Here is a 27,895-nt window from a genome sequence, read left to right as displayed (position 1 = left end):
TTAGTCTTCTCTCAGGGTTAGGCTAGAAATTTATATCTTAAAAAATGAATTTCTAATTATAAAATTTCAGGCTATAAGGAGAGATTTTCTGAGAGTGGAAAGGGAACATTTCTCTAAGGCCTTAAGCTGATCCTGAGTAGACATTTAAAAATACTTTTATTTTGACTAATGAGAGTTCAAAATAAATTAAACCCTGGACCTTGTTTTAAAACTCTTTTCCCACTCTAGCCAAAATCTATAGGCCAAGAATAGTGGTTGCAATAATAATTTTTTTTTTGTTCAGGAACTGAGCAGGGCACAAGGCAAAAAGTATCTTTATTTACACCAAAGAGATCAAAGAAAGAGGAAAAGGATCTTTATGTACAGAAACATAATGGCAGCTTTTTATATTGTGGAAAAAACCCTGAAAACTAAGGAGATATCCGTCTTTGCTGGGATACCTCTGTAAATTGTGGTATATGAATGTGATGGGGAATACTGTGTGCTGTTAAGAAATGGTTATAATAGTAATAACTAATATTTACATAACACCTACTATGTGCCAAGTACTACTATGTGTTAAGTACTTTAAAGTTGTTATCTCATTTGATCCTCACAATCTGGGAAGATAGGTGCTAGTATTATTATTCCCATTTTACAGATGAGAAAACTGAGGCAAACCTCCATTTAAGAGGCTCACAGCTAGTAAACATCTGAGGCTCATTTTGGATTCAAGTGTGCTTGACTACAGGCCTCCATTCACTGCCTTACCTACTTGTCCAAAGGTAGAGAAATATTGGTTTAAGTGAACTAATGCTGATGCATAGTGACGTGCAGAGTGTGAAAAGAACTGCAGAACAATTTATTTAGTTACAACATAGCAAAGACAAATAACTTTGAAAGACTTAAGAGCTTTAATCAACACAGTGACCCAGCCATGTTTCCAAAAGGCTCATGATAATGAATGCTACTCACTCACTCGCTGAAAGAGAGGTACACTAAGGTGCAGATTGAGAAATATTTTTTTCTTACTGTGGCAATGCAAAAGTTTATTTTGCTTGACTGTGTATATCTGTTATGACTCTTTCTCAATTTTTTTTTTTTTTCAGAGAGAGGAGAGAGAAAGGGAGAAAGAAAAAAAGTTAGAAAAATATTTTCATGGAAATTAAATGTATTTAAGAGATCTTTGGACCCATGTACAATGTATCCACAACAAATACCCTATTTTTTATTTGGCCAAAGCTGACCCTGATAACTGTTCCTTATCACTTGTATCTGGGTAGCTTCTTCAGACTACCTATCACCACTTAGATGAGGTTAGAAGGTGGTATGGCAGCTAGAATGTTGGGCCTGGAGTTGGGGAGAGTGGAGTTCAAATTGGACTACAGACACTAGCCATGTGATTCTTGGCAAGTCACTTAACCTTAGTCCCAGTTTCTTCAACCTTAAAATGAGAATAATAATGGCACTTACCTCCCAGAGATATTGGTAAAAAGCACTAAACAACTCCTGCCTGGCACATAGTAGGGGCTTTTTGTAGATGCTTATTGTCTTCCCTCCCTTTTTAGAGAGGGGACTGAATAGGGAAAGGGACTGGATCTGTGATTTCTTGGGTATAGGGAACTCCACAATGAGAAAACTTCATCTACCAAGACAGGTTGGTAGCTCTTTGAAGCTAGTTCTGAGCACTGAGAAGGGGGGCTTAAGGGCCAATGTGTGTGAAAGATGAACCTCTTGACACCAGTTTTTGCTGGCTTTGAGTTCCTAGTTCAGAACTCAGTAATACTATTACTAATAACAATAGTGAAAATAGTCACAACTAACATTTGTGGTGGGCTGTACTTTAACTCAATCCTCAACCACCCAGGGAGACAGGTGCTATTATGTCCATTTTACAGATGGGTACACCGAGGCAGACAAATGTTTGTTAAAGCTACCTGCCTGGGAATCACACAGCTTGTATTTGTTTGAGGTAAACTTCCACTGTGCCAGCTCACAGTGTATTAAAAATAATAACTATCATTTGATTTTTTATTTTATTCATTTGATGTTAAGATTCAGAAAAAAACAAAGGACACAAAAGTGAATTTAGCCAATTTTTTTCCGTGCAGAAAAATTCTAGCCTTTTCCTGATGTCACAATTGCTATATAAAAAAAAAAAGACCATGCAAAACCTTTTTCAATTGAAGAGGAATATTTGTTTTAGTTTATTATTTTAAAGCTTACATTTGAGATCCCCCCATCCCCCCATTGGAGCTTGAAGCTCAGATTAAAGGTCTTTTGGGATCTTCCTCTGACGGGGGCCCATATTCCTCCAACATCCCCCACTCCCTTTGCCATCCCTAGCTTCATGTTGGTCCCTTGGCCGAGAATAAGAGACAGCTGCCTAGGTTCCGGACCACGGGTGCTGTAGTTCTCACCCCCACCCCCTAAGTCTGGCTTCCAGCCAGTTACTGATGGAAGAGGAGGAAGTTCAGCCTGCAACAGATTCAAGCAGGAAACTCTGGTCAAAGGAGGGGGGATGGGGAAAAGGGGTCGAGGGACAGAATAAGAAAGCTGGAAAGGTGTTCATAGCCTTGCTTCTGCAGAGAAGTAACTTAAGGTTCGTTTCAAATCTCTGTAACAGGAGTTATCAACTGGAATGCTTGCCTTTAAAAAATATTTTTATAATTATTTTACTACCGGCTTTATGCCAAAAAATACAAATAAAACAAAGAATAGGTACTACACTGTGTTTTGCTAACTGGTCTCCAACGTCTATGCTAATTTTATTTTATGCATTTAGAGTAGTAATTCCGAGAAATCACAGCTCATGCATAGACCAATCTATCAGGACATAAAGACAAGTTTAAAATTCCTATGGTTTGAGACGGAAAATTGTAGAATCTGCAGATTTGCATTTGTAAAGGACGCCCCACACTAGTAGGAATAAGCATTTATTAAGCGCCTTCTGTATGCTAACCGTTGCGGATACATCAAAAGGCCAGTCCCTGCTTTCAAGGGAGACTACCTACAAACAATTATGAACGAAGATATAGACAGAATAAGTCAGCGCTCATCAAGCCAGGGAAGGGGGTGTGCCAATATTGGCTCACAGATTCCGGCCCTTTCCCCGGCCCGTGCAAGCCTAAGAAAACGTGTGTGTCCGGTCTAAACCGCCCGCAGGACCCTTGCCCACGTGCAATCAAGGGGGACTATTTCTTGAGCGGTCTCTACTCCCGTGGTCGGGTTTTGTGGAGTTAAAAACGGCAAAAGAGCGGAGAGGGTCGGGGTGGCCGGGGAGTGGAAGGAGCAGGACGCAAAGCCACCTGGAGACTGCACAGGTTTCCCCTGGGGAGCGGCCCATCCGAAAAGTCGGAAAGCGCCGGCCTCAATTCCCAAAGTGGCCGCAGAGAGACGGGGGTGGGGGGAGAGGACGGAAGGAGTGAGGGGGGCCGCCTCGCTGGGGGCCGGGGCGGGGACTGGGGGAAAGGGGTGGGGCCAAGGGGCTCCAAAGAGCGCGGGGGAGGAGTGGCAGGAGGAAGCAGAGGGCGGGGAGGACTCGGCCGGACTAGGCTCGCGAGGAGGATGGGCTAGACTGGGAAAGGAGGGCGGGAGGCTGGCAGGGGCAGGAAGCCGGGGCCGGCCGCGGGGAAGCGAGCCCGGGACCGAGCCTGGCTGCGGGACCGAGCCTGGCTGCGGGGAGTTGCAGCGGGAGGCGGAGCCGGGGCTGCCGCCCCCCTGTCGGGGTGAGCCGCGGGGTAGTGGGCGCCGGCCGCGGGTCTGCCTGCACTGCGCCCCTGGGGCTGCGGCGGGCCCGCTCCTGCTCCCCGGCCGCCGGGTAGATGACGTGGACCAGCAGCATGAGCAGCGGGTACAGCAGCCTGGAGGAGGACACGGAGGACTTCTTCACCGCCCGGACCTCCTTCTTCAGACGGCCCCCTCAGGGCAAGCTCCGCGCCGGCAAGCAAGTGAGTGCGCCCCGGGAGAGTGAGGGGCTCACGCTGGGGCAGCCCTGAGCGGGGGCAGCCCTGAGCGGGGGCGTGGGCGCTGCGCTCCTCCGCGCCGGGCTCGCGGGGCGTCCGACTGGGACCTCGTGGGCCGCCTCCCGTCCTGGGGGTCTTCCCGGGGGTCTTCCCGGGGGTCTTCCCGAGGATCCGTGAGCACCTTCGTGATCCTCCGCGTTTTATCCTGTGCGTTTCTGACCTGCTCCGCAGGCTCCTCCACGTTGCTCAAGGGCTTATATAACCCGAGGTTAAGAATCCTCGACCTTGTCCCCCTTTTCTTCGTTTTTTACAGCTGAGGAAACTGAGTCCGCAGAGGGAAACAGGGCCGTGCTTCCCCCGCCCCTCCCCGCATCTCTTTGTGAAGCCCACCGTGCCGGGAGCGTTTCACCTCGGCTTGTGGGGAGCACTTGGAGAACCTGAACAACAGAAACAAATCCCCCCTAGAAATGCGCGCTGGTTGTGTGTCTGGGGGGGGGGGGGGGGGGGGTCCCCCCGGGGCGGGGGGGGGGGGGGGGGCTGGGGGGGGCCCCCCCCCCCCCCCCCCCGAGTTCCGTCCCTTGGTGCTCCGGCTGAGCCCCGGAATATTCACATCGGTTCTGTTCGCGAAGCCCAGAGGGAGCCCCCTGAGAAACCTGTCACCTGTCCCTTATAAGCAAGTGTCCGTGGGGCGCAGCCGTTGTGACGGCTCTGTACTGTGAGGTCTCTCTCTGCCGCAAAGTCTGGCCTCCCGGCTCATAAGTGTGTGTCAGTGACCCCCTTATCCCCCATGCGGAGGGAGACGGGGATTCCCCAGCGTCACCAACTTAACTGGGAGGGAGTGTTACCAGACTTTGCTGGTCTTGCTTGGAGGCGGAGTATCAGGGGGCTCCTCACTTCTGTGAAAGACAGGCGGAATGGGTCTCGAGGCCAGATGAACCATCCATGACTATTTCAGACAGTGCCTTTTCCATAACTGAATTTGGGTTAGGTTTCCAAGTCTGGGGCTTGAACTCATGGGCCCTTGGACCCTGGGAGGGGCTGGGGAAAGCCCTACCAGCTGAACCGCACTTACAGCAGTCGCATTAAAGAAGGTTGTTAAGGGAACAAATGGCTGGTCCCCTTGGGAAAAAACAAAACATAACCAGACTTAGTCCTGGAGGTTTTGAAGAGGGAGAAAGTAGTGCAGGGGGCATGGGTGATGAGATAAAAATCACATTTTTTTAGTACCATGTAATCTCACTATCAGGTTTTAGTTTCCGGCTCTTGTTTTCATCCCAGTGCTTCTTTCTAAATCTTGTTTCTTGGGAAGTACACTGGTCACTTCCTCACCTTTATGGTTTAGAATGGCACTATGTAAACTTATGTAAGGTAAAGGGGACTTGGTTAATGTAAAGCTAGGGCCCAAATCAGTAACTTTTTCTCTCTCTAAATTTTAAGCTCCTGGAGAGCACAAACTGTTTTTTACCTGTCTTTGAATTCCCTCTTCTTTATACTGTGCCTGCTACACAGTGTGGTGCTTAATGTTTATTCAATGACTTTCCAAAACTCCCTGGAGATATTCATTATTTAAGTAAAACCTGTATTAATGGAATAACAATATTATGAAGATTGGGGCCAGGCAATAAGTGTTTCATCACCTAGAAAGGGGAAAAAAAAGGGCAGGGGTGGATCCCATTAGTCTATTTGATTTCTTCTGGGATCACATGAACTTTTTCCTTGATGATATCTCTAGCTTTAGGGTCCAAACTGGCTTGGCTCTTTTATCCACCAAAGGACACACTTGTGTGGGGAGAAATTTTTGAGTTTTTTCCCATCTTGATTTTCTCTTCTCTTTCCCCTCCCCTCATTTTTTTTTCACTTGACCAATTTTTCTCCAGTAAAATTCTTTCTTTCCCTTCTCTCTTACTTTCAGTATTTTTAATATCAGCGTATCACTGCTAAGAGTGGTTTTTGGTGTAATGATTTAAGGATGATTTAATTCCAGTAGTCAGGAAATCCCTAGAGAACAAAGAAAAAGCAAGCATTTATGAAGTGCCTACTGTGTTGCCAGGCCTTGTGCTAAGTGTTTTGCAGTTAACTTATTTGATCTCACAAAAAGCCTGAGTGGTAGGTGGGTGCTATTATGACCCTCACTTTACATTTGAGCAAACTGAGGCATTTGGGGATTAAGTAATTTGCACAGGGTCCTACAAGTAAGTGCACTAAAGTGGATTTGAACAACATTCTTTCTGATGTGCCACCTTGATGTAAGGTAGTCTTGAGTCTTGGAGAGGAGAGATCCCCAAGGGGCCTATTGTCTTAGTGTGAACTTGTATGGCCATTTCTCCTCCAAGCATTGAAAAGGCATGTCATGAGAACCATATACCATAATCAGCTGGTAGGTACCTATAGAAGAGTGTCCTAACTGAAAAGCTATGCAATAAGACTAAGGAAGTAAACATGTTTGTTCTGAAATCTAATTGGCAGCTCTCTTTTGTTTGTTTCCCCTTTCAAAATTGAGACTAAAAGGGGAAGTTTCACTCGGTCATGTGTGACTCCTGATAGTGTTTCCCCCTTTTGCTTGGAGAATTACTCAACTCTGACCGGATATCTCGATTTCATCTACTCACAACTGCCTGCTCTGTGCAAGGTACTGTATTAGATGCTGAGAATTAAATATATATATGTATATATTAAATTTAATTATATTAAATACCAATATTATTTAAATGAGGTTGTGTTAATCTAAGTAATAATTAAAATTTTTACTGAGGAAAGAGGGATGTGATAAACCTATATCATTGCAATGACTTGGAATCTGGAGAACCTGGGTATGTAGCCTGGCCCTGCCTCAGTTTATCTTATCTATACAATTAAGATTTTGAATTAACTAATTTCTTAAGATCTCTTACAAACTTTAGAGATATGATACATAAGGAAGTGGGTAAAGTGCTTTGGGAAAATTTGAGGTTTTTTTTTTTTCTTCTTCTTCAGATTTAGGGGCAAGAAGACTTATGTGTTGCTTTTGTACTGTTGTAGGAGTAGCTAAGTGATGTAGTGGACAGGATAGATAGATCATCTGGGACAGAAGAGGTATCTCTCTCCACAAAAAAAAGTCTTTTATTTCTTAGGTGAGTCATTTTTAAGCATATGGTAGACAGGGTCAAAATCCACTGGACTTTTTTCACATGGTTGGTTAGGTCTTATGAGATCACATGGTATCTTATTCCTTTAATCACATTTCCTGGAGAGAACAGTCACTGATCACATAAGTGAATAATGGTTTTTTATATTGCTGCTTCTCTTTGCAAATCACTAAATCCAGGAGGTGATGTGGGGTAGTGATGGAGGGCTGACCTTTGATGAAGTAAAACTCGGTTTCAAGTCTTAATCCCTGACCAATATTGGTTGGATGTTCCTGGGCAAGTCATTTAACCTTTAAGTGCCTGGAAACTCTCAATACACTTAAATTGTAAAGAAAGTGCCCCCTGATAGAGGGAATCTCCTTACCTGGGCAATCCCAACACCAATGAAACCAGAGGTCCCATTTCTGTCTAAAATCCAGTAAGACTTAGATTTGTTTGGAAAGCAGTGACATGCAGAGCTTACAAAAAGAAGAGCTAAAAATATCTGGTAGTTACTGGGTTTCTTTTTTAGACATTTTTAGTCAGTGTATGACATACTATAAAGTTTTCTGGGAGAAAAAAAATGAGATTAACCAAATGTTTTTAAATTAGCATACCCTCTTGCACCAAGCCCCAACCATCTCCTTGCTTTTTTTTTTTCCTTAAATATGGAACATTTGATTTTTTTTTTTTTTTTTTTTTAAAGAATCTCTTTCATTGTTGACTTGGCCAGAGGGCAGTTAGATTAGATGCTTCCTCTTTAGAAGAACATGAAAGAACAGTATGGATGATGGGAGCGCTATGAAAGCTGTCTGCTCATGTATGGAGCATATCACTCACTGGGGTTAGCTTCAGTTTATATTTTCATCTTATTGAGGGGAAAATATAATAGCAAGGAACAATGTTTTTATTCTTATCCTTTTGTCTAACACCTTAACCTTACGTTAAGATCCAGCTCATCTTCTATCTTCCCTTTTTAAAGCCCTAAACTTCTACATCACTCATGCAGTTTTAAGATTTGTATTTTTTGTATTTTAAGGATGGAATTTTAAGGAATGGAAATCTGTAGGAAAAAAAGAGAACTGGAAAATTCTCAGTGAGAAATTAAGTGGCTTGTCCAATGTCACACAGCTACACCAAATCTGTCACTTGATACATTATTTCATTAGCTGCCATAGAATATATATATATATATATATATATATATATAGAGAGAGAGAGAGAGAGAGAGAGAGAGAGAGAGAGAAAATTATATACAAGGTGGTCCAAAAGTCAGCTTAATTAGCTATTGGAGCTCATTTCATTCCAACTCTTAGACTATAAATCTCTCAAAAGATGAGGACCCCATCTTATATATTTTAATTCCATTTTTGCTCTGTATGTTGCCCAGTTTGGTGTAAACAGCAAATGTGTAATGAATCTAAGAAAATTGCTTGGGCAAATACACTTTGCAGGCTTCCCTTGTTTTAAGGTAGCCTAGCTTAAAAAAAAAAAAAAAAAAAAAATCTTTGCTTGCCAAACACAAATAAGGGTGTTACTTCTTACAAAAAGATAGCTTGCTTTTTCACAAAAAAGATTCAACATATGCTTCCTTTAAAGAGCTAGTTCTCATGTGCATTTATTTATTAAAGGATTTCATTTATCTCTAATTCTTTTATGTGTGCAAAGTAAAGTACATCTATGATGGATGTGTTTAATTGGAAAAGCTGGGTCTAAGCTGAATTTATGTAAGCTAGATTGCAGTTTTTTCCCTATTGATTTCCATTCTGAAACATAGTATCCTAAAGGTTTTTAAACTTAACTAGTACTTTTGTAGTATACCTGTAGCAATTATTCATCTCTTTTGTATGATTTTTTTTTTGTCCAGTGCCTAGCATACAGTAGGTATTGAATATATGCCTGTTGAATTAAATTTAATTAGGAATATGGTGATCTTTTTCACATCACAATATTGAAAGGAAAAATCTGAGATAAAATATCACTAATCCCTAAAGAGTTTGAAATTTCAAACTCCAACTTGGTAAGTCCCTCATCCTTAGGGAGTTGTGTATGAGAAGCTAAAGGATCTTGACCTTCATCAGAGAAGTAATAATTTTGAACCTTGATCTTCCTCCAAGCTCAGCAATTTATCCATACTATGCTAGCCAGGCTGCCTCAAAATTTCATTTCTCAAACTCAAAAAAAAAAAAAAAGTATACACATCTTGCCTACACTTAAAAATTGAAACCAGAAAAGTTTATTCCTCTGGGTCTACATGTCCAGAGAGGAAGATTTCTTTGGGGTTTTCCCAGGTTTTTAAAATTAGGCTGTATCTCTGGCTCTATATCAGGTTACACAGGAACCTGAAAATAATGCTATTTCCTGGTCATTACTTGGGAGTTTGTGTTAGAGAATGCAAACTTGTAGTATGTTGGGGATTGAACCCTTCCTCCTCAGTCCTTTTCTCTAGGAGACTAGTGAGATCTCTTTAAAAATCAGAGCTCTCTCTTTAAAGATTAGAAGTATAGCTGTAGCATCCAAAGGGTTTATCTTATGATTTCTCTTCATTGTTTAGCACTTCTTATTAGAGCTGCTCTTGTGACTCTGAATGTTTTGTAGTCTTGGTATTTTGTTTTATGACGAAAGTTGGGTTTGGATTGGGAGATATCAAATGCCAGTAATGGTGATTTATATAATTATTTCTCTAAATAAAGATTTCTACGGAGTAGGTTTACATTTCATCAGTCATGATAGCATACACTCATTTTCTCATTATAGTTTTCAAAATATTCTACACATTTATTCTTTATCCTGATTTTCATAATAGCCCTGCGAGATAGAGAAGATATTAGCCCCATTTTACAAATGGAAAACTGAAGCTGGGACCTTGCTTATGGCTGATACTAAGAAGTAGAGATGGGACTGAGATCTACGGCCGTTGACATCCACTTCCTCCAATCTTAGGGAAATAGATTTAGAGCTGAAGTCATTTAGTTCCAACCCTCTGATTTTACACATAAGGGAACTGATGATTGATTTAACAAATAATGAAGGTCAGAATTGAAAAAGTCAGGATTTGAATGTGGGTCTTCTGCCTTCAGATCCAGTACTCTTTGCTATATTCTTCCTTCTTTGCAGGATTTATTGAAAGAATTTAAGAACAATTGGGATGTACCAGCACGAGGCATTTCTGAACTCTTTCAGAGTTGACTTCCAGGAAACAAGTCATATCCCCTTGTTTGCCCAGATAGCACCAAGCTGGCACCCAAATATCCCCACTGCTAAGGAGAAAACAAGATCTTTCCTATATTCTTTTGGGGTTGATTAGATACACATAGCTATGGATTTTTCTGGGATTCTGCAGAGAATCTTCCTTTAGCAATAGGGAAAGTCAGAATTTTCCAGTCTGTAACCAGTTTTTAAAAATTATTTAGAAAATAGTGAAATGTGGATCCTGGAGAAATTGAGGAGCTCTTGAAGACTTTTTTTTTTTTTTTTTTAATTAAAGCTTTTTATTTTCAAAAAGTATGCATAGATAACTTTTCAACATTGACCCTTGCAAAAATCTTGTGTTCTAGATTTTCCCTTCTTCCCTCCACCTCCTCCTCTAGATAGTAAGTAATCCAGTATATTTTAAACAAGTGCAATTTCTTGAAGATATTATTAAAATTTTTGTGCTAAAGACAAAGATATTGCCCTAAGCCTAGTGCCTGGGAAAGAAAAGGGGAGAGAATAAACATTTATGTAGTGCTTACTATGTACTTGGGCACTATACTAAGCACTTTACAAATATCTCATTTGCTTTTCAAAACAATCCTGGGAAGTAGATGCTATTATGATCCCCAATATATAACCCCAATAGATAATCCCAAGTAAATGGGGGGGGTTAAGTGGCTTCCCCAAAAATCACATAGCTAGTAAATGGCTGGCAAATAGTAGGCGTTTAATAAATACTTATTGACTGACATAGCTGGGATCAGTAAATGTGTGGGATGCTGCTTGAAGGGGGGGGAGGGAAGCTTTCTTTCTTTACTTGTTCAATTCCCTCTACCAGATGAGCCCTTACAATAGAAGGCATCCCTTGAGCCACACCAACTGTCTCTTAATCCCTGTACTATATGAAAAGAATAAGGCTTATTATTTCTTAGAATATTGTCAAACTAATTCGTTTTTTGTGGACTCTTAACTGTGATCTTTTCCCTCCTGATGCAGTCAGCTAAGGGTCATTTAGTAGTTATTCATGCATCACTTTTGGTCTTTTTCCAGATGTTATGCAAAAGGAAATAATGAGTGGATTTGTGAACCACAGATTCAGAAGAATAGATTTAGCCTTAAGGAAATAATTGTGATTAATAATAATGATAGTTTGCCATTAATGTAGTTATTGAAGTGTTAAAGTGAAAATAATTACTTGCAGTTGTTTTTAAATATAGGGTTGTGAAAATCATTTTCTAAATGTATCTCAGTTTTTTATTTCCTGGGCAGATGAAACAAAGCCTCTGCTAAAGTGCTGTTTCAAGAGACTGGTTCACCAAGTAAGGAAGGCCATGAAAGTTAATTGGGAGGGGGGAGGTACGGGAGGAATCTTTGCGGCAATAACAATCCAATACATAAATTTTCAAGGAATTAATATGGATAACGAGCTAGAACCATTCTCCAGTATATAAATTGTCAAAGGAAATGTTATCTGTCAACAAGCAGTTGAAAGAATATTCTAAATCACCAAGAATAAGAGAAACAAATTAAAATGACTGATTTTTCACATCTCGTCTATCAGATTGACTAAGATGATTGAAGATAATAAAAATGTTAAATATTGGAGATCCCATAGTAAAATAGGTAAGCTAATATGAAGTTGGACCAGTGAATAAATTTGGAGCACTTAAAGAGTTTGGCCAGACATTGAAGATGCTAAGGTGATCTACTTCACCCTGGACCATTCCCATGCTGACTTTTTTCTTGTCACTGGATTTCATTGACTGGAAGAGAGAATAAGGGTGATGATTGGGCAACTCTGCATCTCCTAAATCTTAGTTTTCACAAGTCAAGACATCATCCTGTGATGTTATTGGTCTTTGAAAAAGAACATGTAACAATAATAACAATATTGTACATATATATAATACATGCATGGGTATACAATGTTTTAAAATATTCTATACCATACATCTAAAATAGATTTACATGTACCCATTGTAATGCTTTTCATATACAAAACATGCATGTCGTTGTGTACATGTGTCATAATACGTCACATATTTGTATATCACATGTGTCATAAATTCACAGTACATACAGTATATGTAATATAAAATATATTTACATATACACTTTAATGTTTTAATGTGTAAACAGACATGAATATATATATATCTTATAATACATATCTATATCACCAAATACACATGTACGTGTAATGCATTTAATATAAAATGTATTTACATGTACATATTATAATGCTTTTAATATATAAATATTATGTCTGTGTGTACACATAATACATGTTTGTATATCACCATATGTGCATATAATAAATACACATGTACTAAAGGTGGTTAATATAAAATATGTACATGTATATATTTTAATGCTTTTAATATATATAAAATATGCATGTTTGTATATACATATAGTATATATTTGTATATCATATACACATGTATATGTAATGCATTTAATATAAAATATATTTACATGCACAGTAAATATGATGCCCTTTATATAAACTATATTCTTGTATACATGTGTATATAATGTTTTTTATAGATAACACGAAATATTTAATGAGTGCTTATTCATTGATATGTATATGGAAATTATTACACCATAAAAATGACAAATAAGAATAATTCAGAAAAACCTTGGGAAAATTTATATAGACCAATATGGAACAAAGTAATCAGTCAGGATGAGAGTTTTACCCTGTGGCTATGAAAACATAAAGGAGAAACAGCATCAGAAGACTCTAAAATTCTGTGTTCAAATAAGACTTGATGTGTGAAGTGAGCTTTGAGTTAGGGCACAACAGATGGGTCATGAAGGATGAAAGGGGTAGTTAGTTATATTGGAGAATACAACTCAGAAGCTCCCAGTTGGCAGTGGAGAAGCATTGGATTGAGGTTGTGACCCATTTTCCTATGCTTTGATCACATAACCTTGGGGCGGAGGGGACTTCAGTCCTGGACTCTTTAAAATCATTCTGTGTCCCTTCCCCCCTGAGGCAATGGCCCCATTTGGGAAACCACTCTTGGATAATGTGTTGCAAGATGATTTTTCACAACTTGAAATGGGAAGACTTGAGTTGTTACCCTTCCAATTATCACATTAGAAATATATTACTATGAAAAAAACCACTTTTCTAATTCCTAATAAACAATGAGGTAGGTCGGTAGGAGCGAGTAATTGAATTTTTTTCCTCTTCTATGAATTTTGTGAAATTCTGGTTAGTTTTCTAACTAGCCCTCTAAAATTCTCTGGTATTAATTCATAATCCCAATGGGGGATCGCTGAAATCAGAGCCTCTCAAACTATGCCTACAAAGGCAACTTTCTTCATACAAGATCAAATATTGTCTTTTGTTGAAAATTTGCCATTAGAATCAGAATTTGAAGTAAGTTGGTACTTCCATCTTAGCCCCTTGTTTCAAATCTATTTATATTCTGACATCACAACTTGGTTTAATTTTTCTTTTCTTTTTCAAAAAACTTGCCCAATTTAAAATAAAATGGTAATAACGGTTTGGTCATGTATATTTATTGTGTATCTAATTTATATTTTAATGTATTTAACATCTACTGGTCTTCCTGCCACCTGGGGGAGGGGGTGGGGGGGTAAGAGGTGAAAAATTGGAACAAGAGGTTTGGCAATTGTCAATGCTGTAAAGTTACCCATGCATATAACCTGTAAATAAAAGGCTATTAAATAAAAAAATAAAATAAAATGGTATTTGAAGTATTCTCATGACTTTAGGAAAGATTTTTTTTTTTTTTTTAACTTCCTATGGCTTTAAAGGGTCCAAACAGATTTACTGTGGAAATCTTTTTAAGAAGTTAGCTTTGTGATAGTTTCAGGCATGTGTGACATGTTCCCCAAACGACTGTTTAAGGATATGGGGTCTTGTAACTGAAAGAGGTTACAAAATTATTGATTTATTATCAGTAAATCCTTGATTTACATACTTGTTTTATATAACTATGTACCCCAGGGCACACATAAAAAATTTCTTGGGCAAAAAGGGTTTGTGAGTGGAAAAGTTTAAGACCACCTGATTTAGGGATTAGAAAGTAAAGTGTGCATCAGTCAACGTTTTAATATTTCAGTAAATCTATGATTTCACAAATACAGGTACTTTGATATGATCACAATTCATACAGGTGTATTTAACCTTTCATGGGGAGCTATTCATTGGTCTAGGTTGGGGGTCATTGTTCTAGGGCTCTGGGGTACATTTCCTACTGCACTGAATCAGATCAAAAGATAAACACAAAACACAGTTGATTGACTTGTCTAGAAATGGAACAGAACTAAGAGCCATTTTGTGTTTTTCTTTGTTTTATGGGTTGCCTTCAGCAATAGGAGAGAGTATGAGTCTTAATCTGGTTTTAGGAAAGGAAACCCTAGTTAGTTATTGGGACTATTTGTAAAACCTTTCAAGCATGATAAACGTGCCTAAGAAAGCTTTTGGTTTCACTGATGGATATTTTTTGAGGGCTCAGGCTCATCTTCATGATCCAAAGTCGGAACTTGGCAGAGGGAGTCTCATACTTCTGACCCAATGAGGTAGTACCGTGGTTAGATTATGGGAACCTGGATTCCAGAAGTCATGAGGTTAAATGCGATCTCAGATACTTGCTGTGTGACAAATCATTTAACCCTCTGCCTTAGTTTCCCCATTTGTTAAATGAGCTGGTGAAGGAAATAATAAACCATTCCAGTGTTTTTGCCAAGGAAACCCCAAAAAGGGTCATGAAGAGTCAGACATAACTGAAAAGCAACTAAACACTGAATAACAAAATATATTTCTAAAATTTTTTTAACTTTTGTTTTTTTTTTTTTTAACTTCTGAAATTTAAGATGAAACAATGTATTTGGAATAATTGTTGTTGTTCAACCTTCATTCTCAAAGAGAACCAATAACACCAGGAGAATGATGTTTTGTACCTGATCTTTTTCACTGATCAACTTTTTCTATTTTTTTTTTTAACCAAATACTTTTGATTAATGCTGACACTTAGTAAGTGCCTAATGTGTTCCTTTCCCTCTTCAATTTATAGATGAGAATTTATGGTAACAATAATTTGGAATTATTTGGAACAATAATTGAAGAATGAAAATAAAGTTAAAATGCTTTTAAGAGAATTAGATTTGTATGGTGATAACTATCCTCAACATCCTATCTTGATGCATTCTAAGTTAAGTACTTGCAACTTAACTGTAGCTATGTTACTCATCATCATTATGATCATATTATTTATAATTTTTTTTAATAGATGTCTCCTGTATGTAAGGCACTAATAGATGAAGTGTTCTTAAAGATGAAAATGGGTCAGGATAAAAATTTGAGCAGATCTGTTCCATTTTAGCAGTGTTTACTATCCCTTCACTTTAAACTGCTGATGTGGTTTTGTTTTTCCATAATTGCTTTTACACAAACTAATCTCTCATTCATTTTTTCTTACTCTTCCTCTATAAAGTTTCACAAATGAGCTTGTATTCTAAGCCATTGTTGCCTTTGGCTACCATTCCAGTTAGAATGTTAATATTTATTCCTAAAAGGGGTATTTCTTTATGGGGCCACACAGCTGTGTGCCATATTGTTTGTTCCTCTTTTAAGTTTATTGGGATTTCAAATGGGGAATTGGACGTATTGAAGAAATTTATTAAATGAAAAACACAGTAGAGTCTTCATCAAGTGGACACAATGCTCCTAATCTGGCCATAATGCATGAAAAATGCCTGAAAATTAGATGTTTCTTCTAAGCCTTTTCTTGTAGAAGGGAGTTAGTGATCCTTCTCCTTCTTCCCAGCATCATTAAATGACATCCTGTTGACTGTCAGCAAAGGAGAGCGAAATAACTGATTAATAGCCCCTGGGAGACTTGTCCTGCTTCTCTCTATGCTGCCATTTTTCTTGTCTCGAGGGTTCTACAGAGTTTATCATCAGGTACCTATCACAATTATTCAACTAACTTTTTAAAAGGAAAAGGGTTTTTTGATTTGGGAAAGAGAATTTGACCTGAAGGTGTCTAGTACTTAAATGCAACTATTTAGACAAAAGAAATATACTGTGCCATAGAAATTTATTTTTTTGTTTCATTGCTTTTTTTTTTTCCCCTTTTGACTCAACAACTCTTTGGTCTTTCTATCTTTCTATTCTTTCCTTAGGCCCTTTTACTAAAATTAAATTATATGTTAATTATATATTAATGTTTTATATTATAATGTGCTATAATAATTATATATTAATATTTTATATTATAATGTATTATAATATGTAACTCTTATAATAGAACATAATATACTTTTATGTATTAAGTATAAATTATTCAGATTAATTCCTGAAATTGTAGGCTCCATGTAGACATTCTAGTTGTGTTATTGTTTTCCTTAGAGTCCTCTCCAGTGTTGCTTTTTGCTGAGGGCCTGGCTTATGGGAATTGGCTTGCTCATTCAGAACTAGAAAGTTAGTGTTAATGATAATGTAAGAGTCAGAGCCCAAGAGTTTAGAATTTAGGGTTCATCTAGTCCAGCTCCTTTAGTTTAGAGGTGAGAATAAATACTGGGGCTGGAAGAAGTTAGCTTGCTCACAGCCATAGAGGTAGTATAAAAACAATAATAATTTTGCTGTTATTGTTGAGTTGTTTTCCATCCTGTCCAACTCTTCATGACATCTTTTCGAGTTTTCTTGGCAAAGATACTAGAATCATTTCATTCTCCATTCTCTTCATTTTATAGATAAGAAATAGGCAAATAGGTTTAAGTGACTTAATAAGTGCCTGAGGCCAGATTTGAATTTATGGATGAATCTTCACCCCAGATCCCTCAATAAATTCTTTGTACCACTTAACTATTCCATGTTTCCTATGTAGCCTGCTCTTGATAGCTTATTGCCATAGTCTTAAGAAGGTGGCACTAAAACCCTGTACTGGGGGGATATAGCCTAATGCCTACCCTAATACTTGGCACATAGTAGGTATTTAATAAATGTGTCTTGATTTACTGATAGCTCTGGGAAGAGGGAATGGATTTTGGAGATGTTGGAGTCAAATTGACAGAACAAATAATCCTTTTAAATTGGATTTAAAAGAAATGAGAGAAAGGGAAGAGAGTTAGTGTTATTGAATTTAGACTTCGGAAAGGGCAAAGGGAAAGATCATTTAGTCTAACCTATGGATTTTAAGATGGGAAAACCCACAAAGGTAAAGTAAGTTGAATGATGATTATGCAGCAAAGTCGAAATTGAAAGGAGTCGGAGAATACTCTTTATTTTAAATTTAGTTCTCTTTCTACTCTGTCATGGCTCTGGAAAAGTAAGCCCAAGATTTAAACATGGGAGACCATGGTGTGACTGGAAGTTTTAACAGAAAAAAAAATAACAACAGGAAAAATAAATTAATTAATTAATAAAATTTATAGGCTTGTTTTTGATACAGGTCCTGAATTGGAGGTCCTGGTAGACAGTTGGGGTATTTGTAGGTTGTAGTTCAAAAAGAGAATTCATTGCTTGTTATTTTAGCTGGCATTCAATTTGGTAATGCTATTTTTATTTATTTATTAAATGCTTACTATGTGCTTGGCACTGTGCTAAGTGATTTGGATGTGAGAAAAGAGGCAAAAGACAATTCTTGCTCTTAAGGAGTTTAATCTTAGGGGGATGACCTTGAGCGAACAAATATTTACAAAGCCAGATATCTACTAGAAATATGGGAAATAATTAACATAAAGTAGATAATTGGAATTTAGAGGGATGGGGGAAGGAAGACCTTAACTTAAAAAGGTCAAAGTGTCCCATTGCATCCAAGGCCATCTTTATTCGTCCTGATCATATCGGGCCAGTGGACCCACATGGCTCTGGAGGCAAAAGTGTGAGACAGGTGACCTTGCCCAACCTTCCCTCACTTCAATCCAATTCACTTGCATGTCATGGCCTTCCCTCCCTGATGTCATGGACCTCTTTGAGATCGAAGGACTAACAACATCAACAGTCTGTAGAGAGTGGGATTTGGAAACCAGGGAGGTCAGTAGTTGGAACATAGGAGAGAGAGAGAAAGCGCAAAACTTAACTCCCCAGTAAGACAAAGTTTTTTTTAGGACCGTGAAGGGCATCATAACAAATTATTCCTTTGTATCCCTTATGGGAAAGGTGCCAGATGTGCTTACAGTCTGTAACATTCCCCAATCTGCCTGAATCAAATTAAAATGTAAGGGCAGGCATGGGAGAGAGCCAGAGAAAATGCCCAAAGCTGAGAGATGGAGTGTCTTAGCCATGGACCAGCCAAGAGGCTGGATTGTGGGGGGGGTGTTGGGGAGTTAGGTGTAAGGAAGATGGGATGGGGATGAGGGGTTGAGGAAACTAGGTCAGGGAAGGCTTTCAGGACCAAACTTCTTACTGTGGATCCAACTAACTGTTGGATGAACTAAGTGAATATTCTGTTGAAATTTACTCTTCCCCTTCCTCTTCCTGTTAATTCTCCCCATAGTTCTTTTCTTAGTCAATCTTTGGAAAGTCTTTGCTCCTTACATCCTAGGAGGTTTTGCTGAAATACTTCCTCTTTAGCCTTTTAAAATCTCTCTCATCTCTTCCCAAGGTGGGAGAAAGACCTTATTTGACATCACTTTGAACATTCACCTATCATATTCTAATCTTGATTGTGTCCCATTTTATGTTCTTATCTTGCTACCCTAACTGGGCCATAACTAAGCCCCTCAGGGTTGAAGATTATTGCTTATTTACCTCTGAATCTTCCCAATTCCTAGCCCAGTATCTGGTAATATTGAAATTTTAATATTTCTTTAGAATGCCAGTAATGACTAATAAGATGCCAGGAATTTAAGAATTAGTAAACCGATAATCTCCATTTCTCTGACAGAGTACTCTGAATGTTTGTCATAAATGGATATCAAGATCAGCCTGGGTCACATTATTTCCTTAAGAGAGTGACTTTGTATTTGCTAATTATTCATCTATGAGGGAGAACTCATTTCTGGGGAAGAATTTAACTTCTTTTTCTTCACTTATTTGCTTCTTATCTTTCTTGCTGTAATTCTTCTGAAGATTAATCTTTTCAGATCAAGGCTGGCCTCCTCACAAGAATTTACCTTAATCTCTTATGTTGTACAAATCTATTTATTACCAATCTCATGTGATTTAGCACATGCTTGAGGATTTTCTTGGTCTCTTTTATTTTATTTTATTATAGCTTTTTATTTACAAAGTTATATGTATGGGTAATTTTACAGCATTGACAATTGCCAAACCTTTTGTTCCAATTTTTCCTCTCCTTCCCCCCAACCCCTCCCCCAGAGGGAGTAACATGTATTGATCAATACATGTTAAATATGGTGAAGTATAAATTAAATACAGTATTAGTATACATGTCCAAACAGTTAATTCTTGGTCTTTTTTTTTTTTTTTAATTATGTCTTTATTTTTCTTCTTTTACCTATATATTTCTTATTCTCTAATGTTTCACATATGCAAAACTAGTTTAAGTAAGACTTAAGTTTCTTGAGAACAGTGCACTGTACTATATCAAATTATTCCTTTGTATCCCGTATGGTATAAAACATGTTTGTGGCTGTAATACGCCCAAGTACTGCCCATACCAGATTAAAATGTAATTGAGAATGTAGATAATACAAACATTGAAAATGTAGATAATACAAACATACAAAGATTATTTTTTCCTTAGTAATTCAATCACTTTCCTTCTTATCCTAGACAATTCAGTTTTACGCAAAAGCTTTTATATTTAATTTCATCAGAATTAGCTATTTATTTTGTAATTGTCTCCATCCCTTATTTGGTTAAGAATTCACCCCTGATCCCTATCTGTGTTTCTCTTCTAATTTTCTTATGATCTTTTAGGTTTAATGCATTTTGAATTTATTGTGTAATATGATGTAAGATGATGGTCTAAGCCTAATTTCTTCCAAAGTGCTTTTCAGTTTTCCTTGCAGTTTTTTCTCAGGGAATTTTTCCCAGGTTATTGTACATTTCATTATTGCATTCAATTGTTTGATTCTTCTTTGTCTAAGCTGTTCTTTTTTGAACTGCTTTTCTATTTTTTAAAAACAGTACAAAATGGCTTTAATGATCATTATTTTATAATACAATTTAAGGCCTACCAATGCTAACTTTTTTACCACTCCCCTCCCCCCCAATCTTGGTATTGTGGATTTTTGGTTTTTCCAAATGAATTTTATTTTATCTAGCTTCAGAAAAGTGTACTTCTTTGGTAGTTTGGCATAGAATTAAATTTATAAATTTGCTTGAGTAGTATTTTTACTTTTTTCTTTTTTTAATTAAATGGCAGGACCCAGCCATGAATATTGAATATCCTTCAGGCTGTTACTAGTTAAGTTGTACTTTATTTCTTTAAGGAGAGTTTTCTATTTGTATCTATACTTTGGTAGATTGGCTCCCAAATATTTTATGTGATTTGTAATTATTTTGTCCCAGATTTCTAACTGTATTGTCTCTCCTACACATTGGTATTCCCATGGGTTTATTTTGTAGTCCACAACTTTGCTGAAGCAATTTCAATTAGTATCTACCAATTATTTTCTAAAAATTTCTGAGTCAACTCATGATATTTTAAAAAATTACAGTCTGTCTTTGGAATGGCTTGGATATAGTCTTGATATAGTTTTGCCTTAGGCCAGGGGAAAGTTTTAAGTCCCTTCTACCTTAATATTCTGTTCATAGCATAAATTAAATTTGAGTTGCCTTTAGGAAATTCCAAAACTGATCTCAGACTTCCCCTGGAAGTAGAAGTCCATCTTTCCAGTATTAACATTCTATCAGAGTTGCTGTATGGTACTAAGATCCAAGACCTGGAATACAGTATTCTCCAAAGAACAAATTAAATGTATTGCATGTAGGTCGACAGGGTTTAATGTGAGCAGGCTGCAACCTGTAATCAATGACAAACTTATTAGAGTAGGGATGAAAGGTACCATCAAAGGCACTTAGTGAAAGAAAAGATGGGCTATGGTTATATGGCAAGAATGAGGAATGACTGGTAAAGAAGATTTCACTGATACCCTTGTAATGTCAAGAGAAAAAAAGGCATGTCCATTACTGATAGTTTCTTACTGTGCTTTTTATTTGTAGAAGACACATGGATCTGATCATTGTACTGCTGTGGTATATTTTGAAATTACTAATAGCATTTATATTTATATAAAACCCAAATTAACAGCTTTTATATATATTGTATAATATAATTTAACATTTAATGTAATCAATTAAAAGAGAGGTGAACTAAGTGATCCCTAATGTTAATGTTTAATTGAATATAATCAATTATAAAATAAAAATATATTTGTCACTTAAATGTCATGTATTCATATTACTTATATTTATACTTTTAAGGTTTGCAAAGCATTTCCTGTGTCTTATTTTGCTTAATCCTCATACCAAATTAGGATTTGAAAGTGATTCTAACTTGAATTGGTTGTATAGCCAGCTAAGTGAAGTTGGGAGGAGAGGCAGGAAGACCTGATTCAAATTTGCCTTAAGACATATGCTAGCTGTGTAATGGTGTAACCCTGGTTTACTTCAGTTTTCCCCTCTGGAAGATGGGAATAATAACAGCATCTACTTCATAGGATTGTTGTGAAATAAAAACAACAATGAAATGAAATTTCATAAATAAAATTTAGCTTTAGCAAGGTGCTTAGTCAGTGTTACTGTTACTACTTTGCACATGGCTCAGTAATTGTGTGTTGATTTGAATTGGATTAAACACCAGTTCCTGGTTGAGATTCCCAGATTTCAAATCATTAAAGTTGAGTTTTTAATTTGGGGAATCCACCCACCTTAAATGAATTTCAAGCCTACTCAGATGGTTTAGATTTCTAAATTTAAATTATCTTAGAGTGAACTAACTATACTTGTCTTTGGCTTAAGTACTCTAAAGTAACACTGGGATTGTGCCAGATTGCTTTGTTATTTAATCTCCTTGCCTAAGAAGCTAAATTGTTTTAACATGATCTAGTAGTGATTTTTTTTTTAAACTCCTAGGAATTTGAAAGTTCACTTTGGCACATCAGACGGATGAGTCCAGAAATGAGTTAGTGATTTTAACAATGTGGTCATGGGGTTTGCTCCCAAAATAGCTTTTCATTGAGAAGGCAAGGATCCATTGGGAGAATGTATATATTCATGAAGATACAGTAATGCTTCTGTTTAAATTTGGCTCAGTTAACATTTTCCTGTCAATGTTCAAAATCAGTTTCTGTAATCCTATTGTTTGCTTCATGAAATACTCCAGAAGGCTTTAAAAAAAAAATTAACTGGTTGCTCTTTTATAAAAGGCTTTGAAGATAAAAAGCCCTCCCAAATTTTATACAAATACATTTATTCCACTTTGCTTTGGCATCAACATTGTTATCTAATAATTAGCCTTAGATGTTTGTCACTTAACTCTTTTTATCTATCTTTTGAGGAGGAAATGGGTGGGTGACAACTGGTATTTAAGCTAAATATTGACTTACAGAGACTTGCTATAGATTATACGCTGTTTTGTTACTTTCCTTCTCCAGATAATGTAACTCCCAAGGAGTTTTGCTGTCATTTAAATGGTACCTTTGAATTAATTAGATCCCAACTCTTTAATTTAGTTGTCTGGATTTTCCAGGAAGGTGGATATTCTGGAGTTATGGGCAAGGTTGTGAATGATGTGGTTTGTTCTACTCACCCCAATGCCCCATTCCCCTACAACAATCAAGTGTTCTGCACCTTAATTTTAATTTCATGCCAGAGAATTAGGGTTTCTCAGGCTCTGTGTTTCGACATCAGGGTGGATCCAGTTATATATTAACAACTGGAAGTTGCATAGCACCTTAATGTTTACAAAATGTTTTTTATTAGTCAGTCGTGGTGGTTGTTATTGTTAATTTTTTATTCTTGAAGGAGAAACTATGACATCAGGGAGATGATGACATGACATTCGAGTAAATTGGATTTAAGTAAGTTAGATCACCTGACTCACTTTCCCCTCCAGAGCCATCTGAGTAGGGGGCAAGACATAGATCAGAATGACTGGAAATGGCTGTGGATGCAGTGGGAGACCTTGCCCTTTTTAAGCTAAGGTCTTTAGTCTCAGTTTGACAAGGCAACACCCATTTAGTGATTATGGCTAGGTAAGAGATGAGACAGAGAATGGCCTGTTTTGCCTAGTTTTAAAAAAAAAAAATCTGGGAGGGGAAGACTTCCTGGTTTCTGGCCCAAACAGAAACAATTGCTATTTACATTCACTCTAAGCCAATCAGAGCCGGAACAGTGACCAAAGTGGCCTTGGTCTGGGACCTGTTGTCCGTCCTTAAGAGCCAGAGAGGATTGTATTTATAAGGTCCTAGCTCATAAACCCCAAGATATCTTGGGAGATTTCAGTGATCAGAATTGACACTCATTTGTGGCCTGGTGATAAGCCTAATTCAGGTGTTGGAAGATTGTTGTTGGGGAATCCTTCTGACTCTTCATAACTCCATTTGGGGTTTTCTTGGTTTGCCATTTCCTTCTCCAGCTTATTTACTTGCCTATGGTCACACAGCTAGCTAGTAAGAGTCTGAGACTGGATTTGAACTCTGGAATAAAAGTTTCCTTGACTCCAAGCCAGACCCTTCCCCTTTAGACCTGTTCTTAGCATTTGTTTTGCTTCTCTCTAATACACTCCTTTAGATTGTAAAATTCCTGGCTGGAATAACTATCTTGTGTGGGCTAAATTATCTTCCTATGAACTATAGTTCTTTGATAAGGATTAGGTTTTATCTGCTTTCTTATCTCTAAACTCCTCACCCCTTCCTTCCCCAACTTTTTTAGCATAGTGCTCTGTACTAGATAAAGTTCTAATAGATATTATTATTTTATATTGTTACTGATCAATAAACTCATTTCAGTTAAAAAATAAGCTACCCATTGGTAGAAGCCTTTGTGTTTATATTTGGGCAGTTATGATGATAGACATTAGCCCAGATGAACCTATTCTTGTAGCTTATTTCATATCATTTATTTTTATTTTTTGCCCTTTTAAATCAGGGGGGAGACTTAAAAACCTGTAAGAAATATCAGACCGTTCACACCCACACTAGCCTCTTAGGGATTGCTGAACATTTGTAGAAAGTTTTGTTGAGTGCCAACTAATTGCCAACCATTGTACCTTGTAGTTTGATATTATAAAAGTCACAGGAGGCATATGTAGGCCCAGCTCTGACAATATACTATTTATTTGACCTTGAGCAAGTAAATTCACCTCTCTGGGGTTCCAGTTTTCTTATCAGTAGTAGAATGAGGAGGTTGTGATTATAGGGGTGGATGACGCTTATAAAGATCCTTTCCAGCTTTCATAGCTTTCCAACTGTGATCTTTTTATATCTATCTGGAGTGCGTACAAGTTCAGTTTGGAAAATTGAATATGTATGATATTATACATATGTGATATAAACTAGATATATATGGTGATGCTAGGAAGCAACGATAAATCCACATATCAAAAAGTTTAAAATTGTAGCCCAATGATTAAAGACAAGTGTTGAGAGGGAGGACCTGGAAAATAAAAATACAGTCAGGGCAGAATCAGCTGCCAAAGACTACATCAGGGAGGAAACTTGGAAGCAGCATCTCCAGAAAGAACAGAAACAGCTGAATATTTCCAGTTCCTCCCAACTTTGACCATCTCAACTGCCCAAGCCAACTGCATTTTGTAGCATCATTTATCCAGGACAAAAGTTCCATAAAAGCAAGTGAGACAGCTTGAAATTTTGCAGTAAGGGACTGACCTAAATTGTTTTTTCCCAGTTATGACCTCAGGACTTTCTGATATGAAAATCAGTTACCATAGAAACAAAACTCTAATACTTGTTCTAAGTTATGCTAAAATTAGATGATTGTATCTTGAAAACTACACTTGTTAAGTGCTTCAGGTACCTTTAGTATATTCAATACCTTTCACCTTTTGAAGGAAGCTCAATTTATTTGAACTGTAATCATGTTTCTTTATTAGTTTTTATTGCCTTCTAGCTTTAGTAGAAGCTTGACTAACTTGTGAGTCAAGAGAAAGGTAATATAGGACAGGGTAGATCATATCTGTTATGTGTTAATTGGTTTTAACTTTTGAATGAAACTGTTAATAATTTATAATTCAGGCAAAACCATTTGAAGTTGTTTGCCCTTTGCTAGAAACTCTACTACTTGTTCATCAGCAAATCTGAGAAAAGTAAAACACTGTTTTTCTTTTTTTTTAATTATAGCTTTTTATTGACAAAACATATGCATGGATAATTTTTCAACATTGACCCTTGCAAAACCTTCTGTTCCAAATTTTCTCCTCCTTCTCCCTACCCCCTTCCCTAGATGGCAGGTAGTCCCATACATGTTAAATATATTAAATGTTAAATCCAATATATATATATACCTATTTATGCAGTTATCTTGCTGCACAAGAAAAATCAGATCTAGAAAGAAAAAAAACCTGAGAAGGAAAACAAAAATGTAAGCAAACAATAACAGAAAGAGTGAGAATGCTATATTGTGGTCCACACTCATTTCTCATCGTCCTTTCTCTGATTGTAGCTGATTCTCTTTATTTGGAACAATTGGAATTGGAAACCCCGTTTTTCAAAGAGTTATAAACCTTTAGATCAGGAAAAGTCCTTAGAAAATTTGTCCAAATTTCCTTATTTAATTTTAGCTGAATCATCTTATTTTACTTATAGGAGAAAAAAATCTCAGTGGTGAAATAGACTTGATCAAATATGACTTTGAGTTTAATGAACTCATGTGAATCAGACATTTAAAAAAAAAAAATGGCCTTAATGCTTTCTGCAGTTCATTTGCAAATCTATTTTAATGAAATTTTCTGTATAATTTAAGTGGTTAAGCAGAAGGGAACACAGGACTCAAACAGTTAATTATTAACTACAAGTCCATTATTAAATTAACTTTTATTTTGGTAAAAGAATAGTTCATCATGGAAAATGTCCCTTTGCAAAGATCAAACTAGCAGATAGCAGAAATGCGCAAGACAGCCCTGGACAGAAACAACGCCTTTATCATTTCATCCCGCTCAGGTTGTTTTGGCTTAGCTTGTGGTTTATTTCTTGCCCAACAGACCTACTGGACTGGTTTTATAAACTGATGATATCAGAGGTTTGATATTTTTGTCTTGTCTATTTTGACCTTCCTCCTGGTGCCCCTGTTATGCCCATTGTCTCCAGAGTTGGGACTATGGCAAAACATCGAGGGGTATGTGACCAGTAATTTGGAGGATGGGAAAAAACTGGGTTGTATCCCACCCTCCTGGGGACAATAAATTCTGGGCTTGTCTCCAGCAGAGCCACCTATGCTACTCTTTGCAACCATTCTTGCTTAATACTCTCCCAGCCATCATCCTATGGCTGCAACAGATGTCAGCCCTTCAGGGCTTTTATAACCTAATTACAACACAAGCAGTTAGAAATTTCATGCCCTGCCCCCATGATTACTTCCAGGCTGGGGAGGTCAGCACTCCTTAAGGGATGGGGCCAGCCCATGATGGGTTTCTTCCATCACATATTTCACTACCTTAAACTTATTCCTAAGTCCACCTGTCTTCCAAAATTACTTATGTTTCAGGCACTACCCATTTGGGTGGGACCATCCTTAAGTACTGTCCCCGACTACTCACTATATCAGAAAATAAGGAGTTACTCTTACATCAAAATTTTAGAGACCATTATATTAAATGTGAATGTCATTAAAGTGAATCATTACAGTTAAGTTTGGGTCTTCCAAAAGGGAAACTCCTCCCTCCCCCTCTTTGTCTTTTCTTTATATGTGCCCCATTCCCAGATACTAGTTTTAAAAAAATTATTTTACAACCATTTATTCTCTTTCTCCCTGTACTCCCCCTTCCCTGTGTTGAATAATAAAAGAAAATTCATAACAAAAGTCATAGCAAAATAAACCCTGCCCAATGTATACCTCATTTTACATTTTTAAAATCACCTTTCTGGGCAGGAGGTAAGTGGTCATTTTTATTGTTAACCGTATGGATTCACTACTAAAGTCTTCAAATTGTTTTTCTTGACACCATTATTATTGCTGTATATAATGTTCTTTTAGTTCTGATCATTTCACTCTACATCCCATTAAAGCGCTTCTATTACATTCATGTATTTTAACTTTTTAAAAAAAGTTATTTCCCTGGTAGTTGGGCATCTCCTTAATTTCCAGTTTTTGGATCCTACAAGAGAATCAATCTCTCTCTCTCTCTCTCTCTCTCTCTCTCTCTGTATACACATATACACCATATAGGTCCTTTTCATTTTTCTTTGATCTCCCCCCTTAGAATATTTATGAATTTATCTCCTCAGTGGTCCTTGAGGTCAGGGACGTTTCTTTCTTTCTTTCTGTCTTTTTTTCTTTCTTTCCTTTCTTTCCTTCTTTCTTTCCTTCTTTCTTTCTCTCTTTATTTCTTTCTCTCTTTCTCTCTCTCTTTCTCTCTTTCTCTCTCTCTTTCTCTCTTTCTTTCTCTTTCTCTCTCTTTTCTCTCTTTCTTTCTCTCTTTCTCTCTTTCTCTCTTTCTTTCTCTCTTTCTTTCTCTTTCTTTCTTTCTTACTTTCTCTCTTTCTTTCTTTTCTTTCTTTCTCTCTCTCTTTCTTTCT

The 27,895-nt window shown here is 37.4% G+C and overlaps 1 protein-coding gene across 4 annotated transcripts in view; it reads left to right on the top strand.

Annotated features, from left to right (window-relative positions):
- The first annotated feature begins 3,524 nt into the window (after window positions 1-3,524).
- The window catches only part of RASSF3 (Ras association domain family member 3), an 84,075-nt gene continuing 59,704 nt past the window's right edge, over window positions 3,525-27,895 (top strand). The window contains exons 1-2 of one of the 4 annotated variants that reach the window (XM_031940896.1): window positions 3,525-3,929; window positions 6,445-6,573. In XM_031940896.1, the coding sequence (XP_031796756.1) occupies window positions 3,804-3,929; window positions 6,445-6,573 (255 nt within the window). In that variant the 5' untranslated portion in view covers window positions 3,525-3,803. Of the gene's footprint in view, window positions 3,930-5,826; window positions 6,322-6,444; window positions 6,574-15,793; window positions 16,191-27,895 lie in introns of those variants that run through there. The other 3 variants (XM_031940897.1, XM_003772516.4, XM_031940898.1) reach the window with 3 other exon arrangements.

This window comes from Sarcophilus harrisii, chromosome 5, assembly GCF_902635505.1.
Source record: "Sarcophilus harrisii chromosome 5, mSarHar1.11, whole genome shotgun sequence".
Taxonomy (NCBI): Eukaryota; Metazoa; Chordata; class Mammalia; order Dasyuromorphia; family Dasyuridae; genus Sarcophilus; species Sarcophilus harrisii.
The sequence above is the reverse complement of the archived record's forward strand: the minus strand, read 5'-3'. Positions and strand labels throughout refer to the sequence as shown.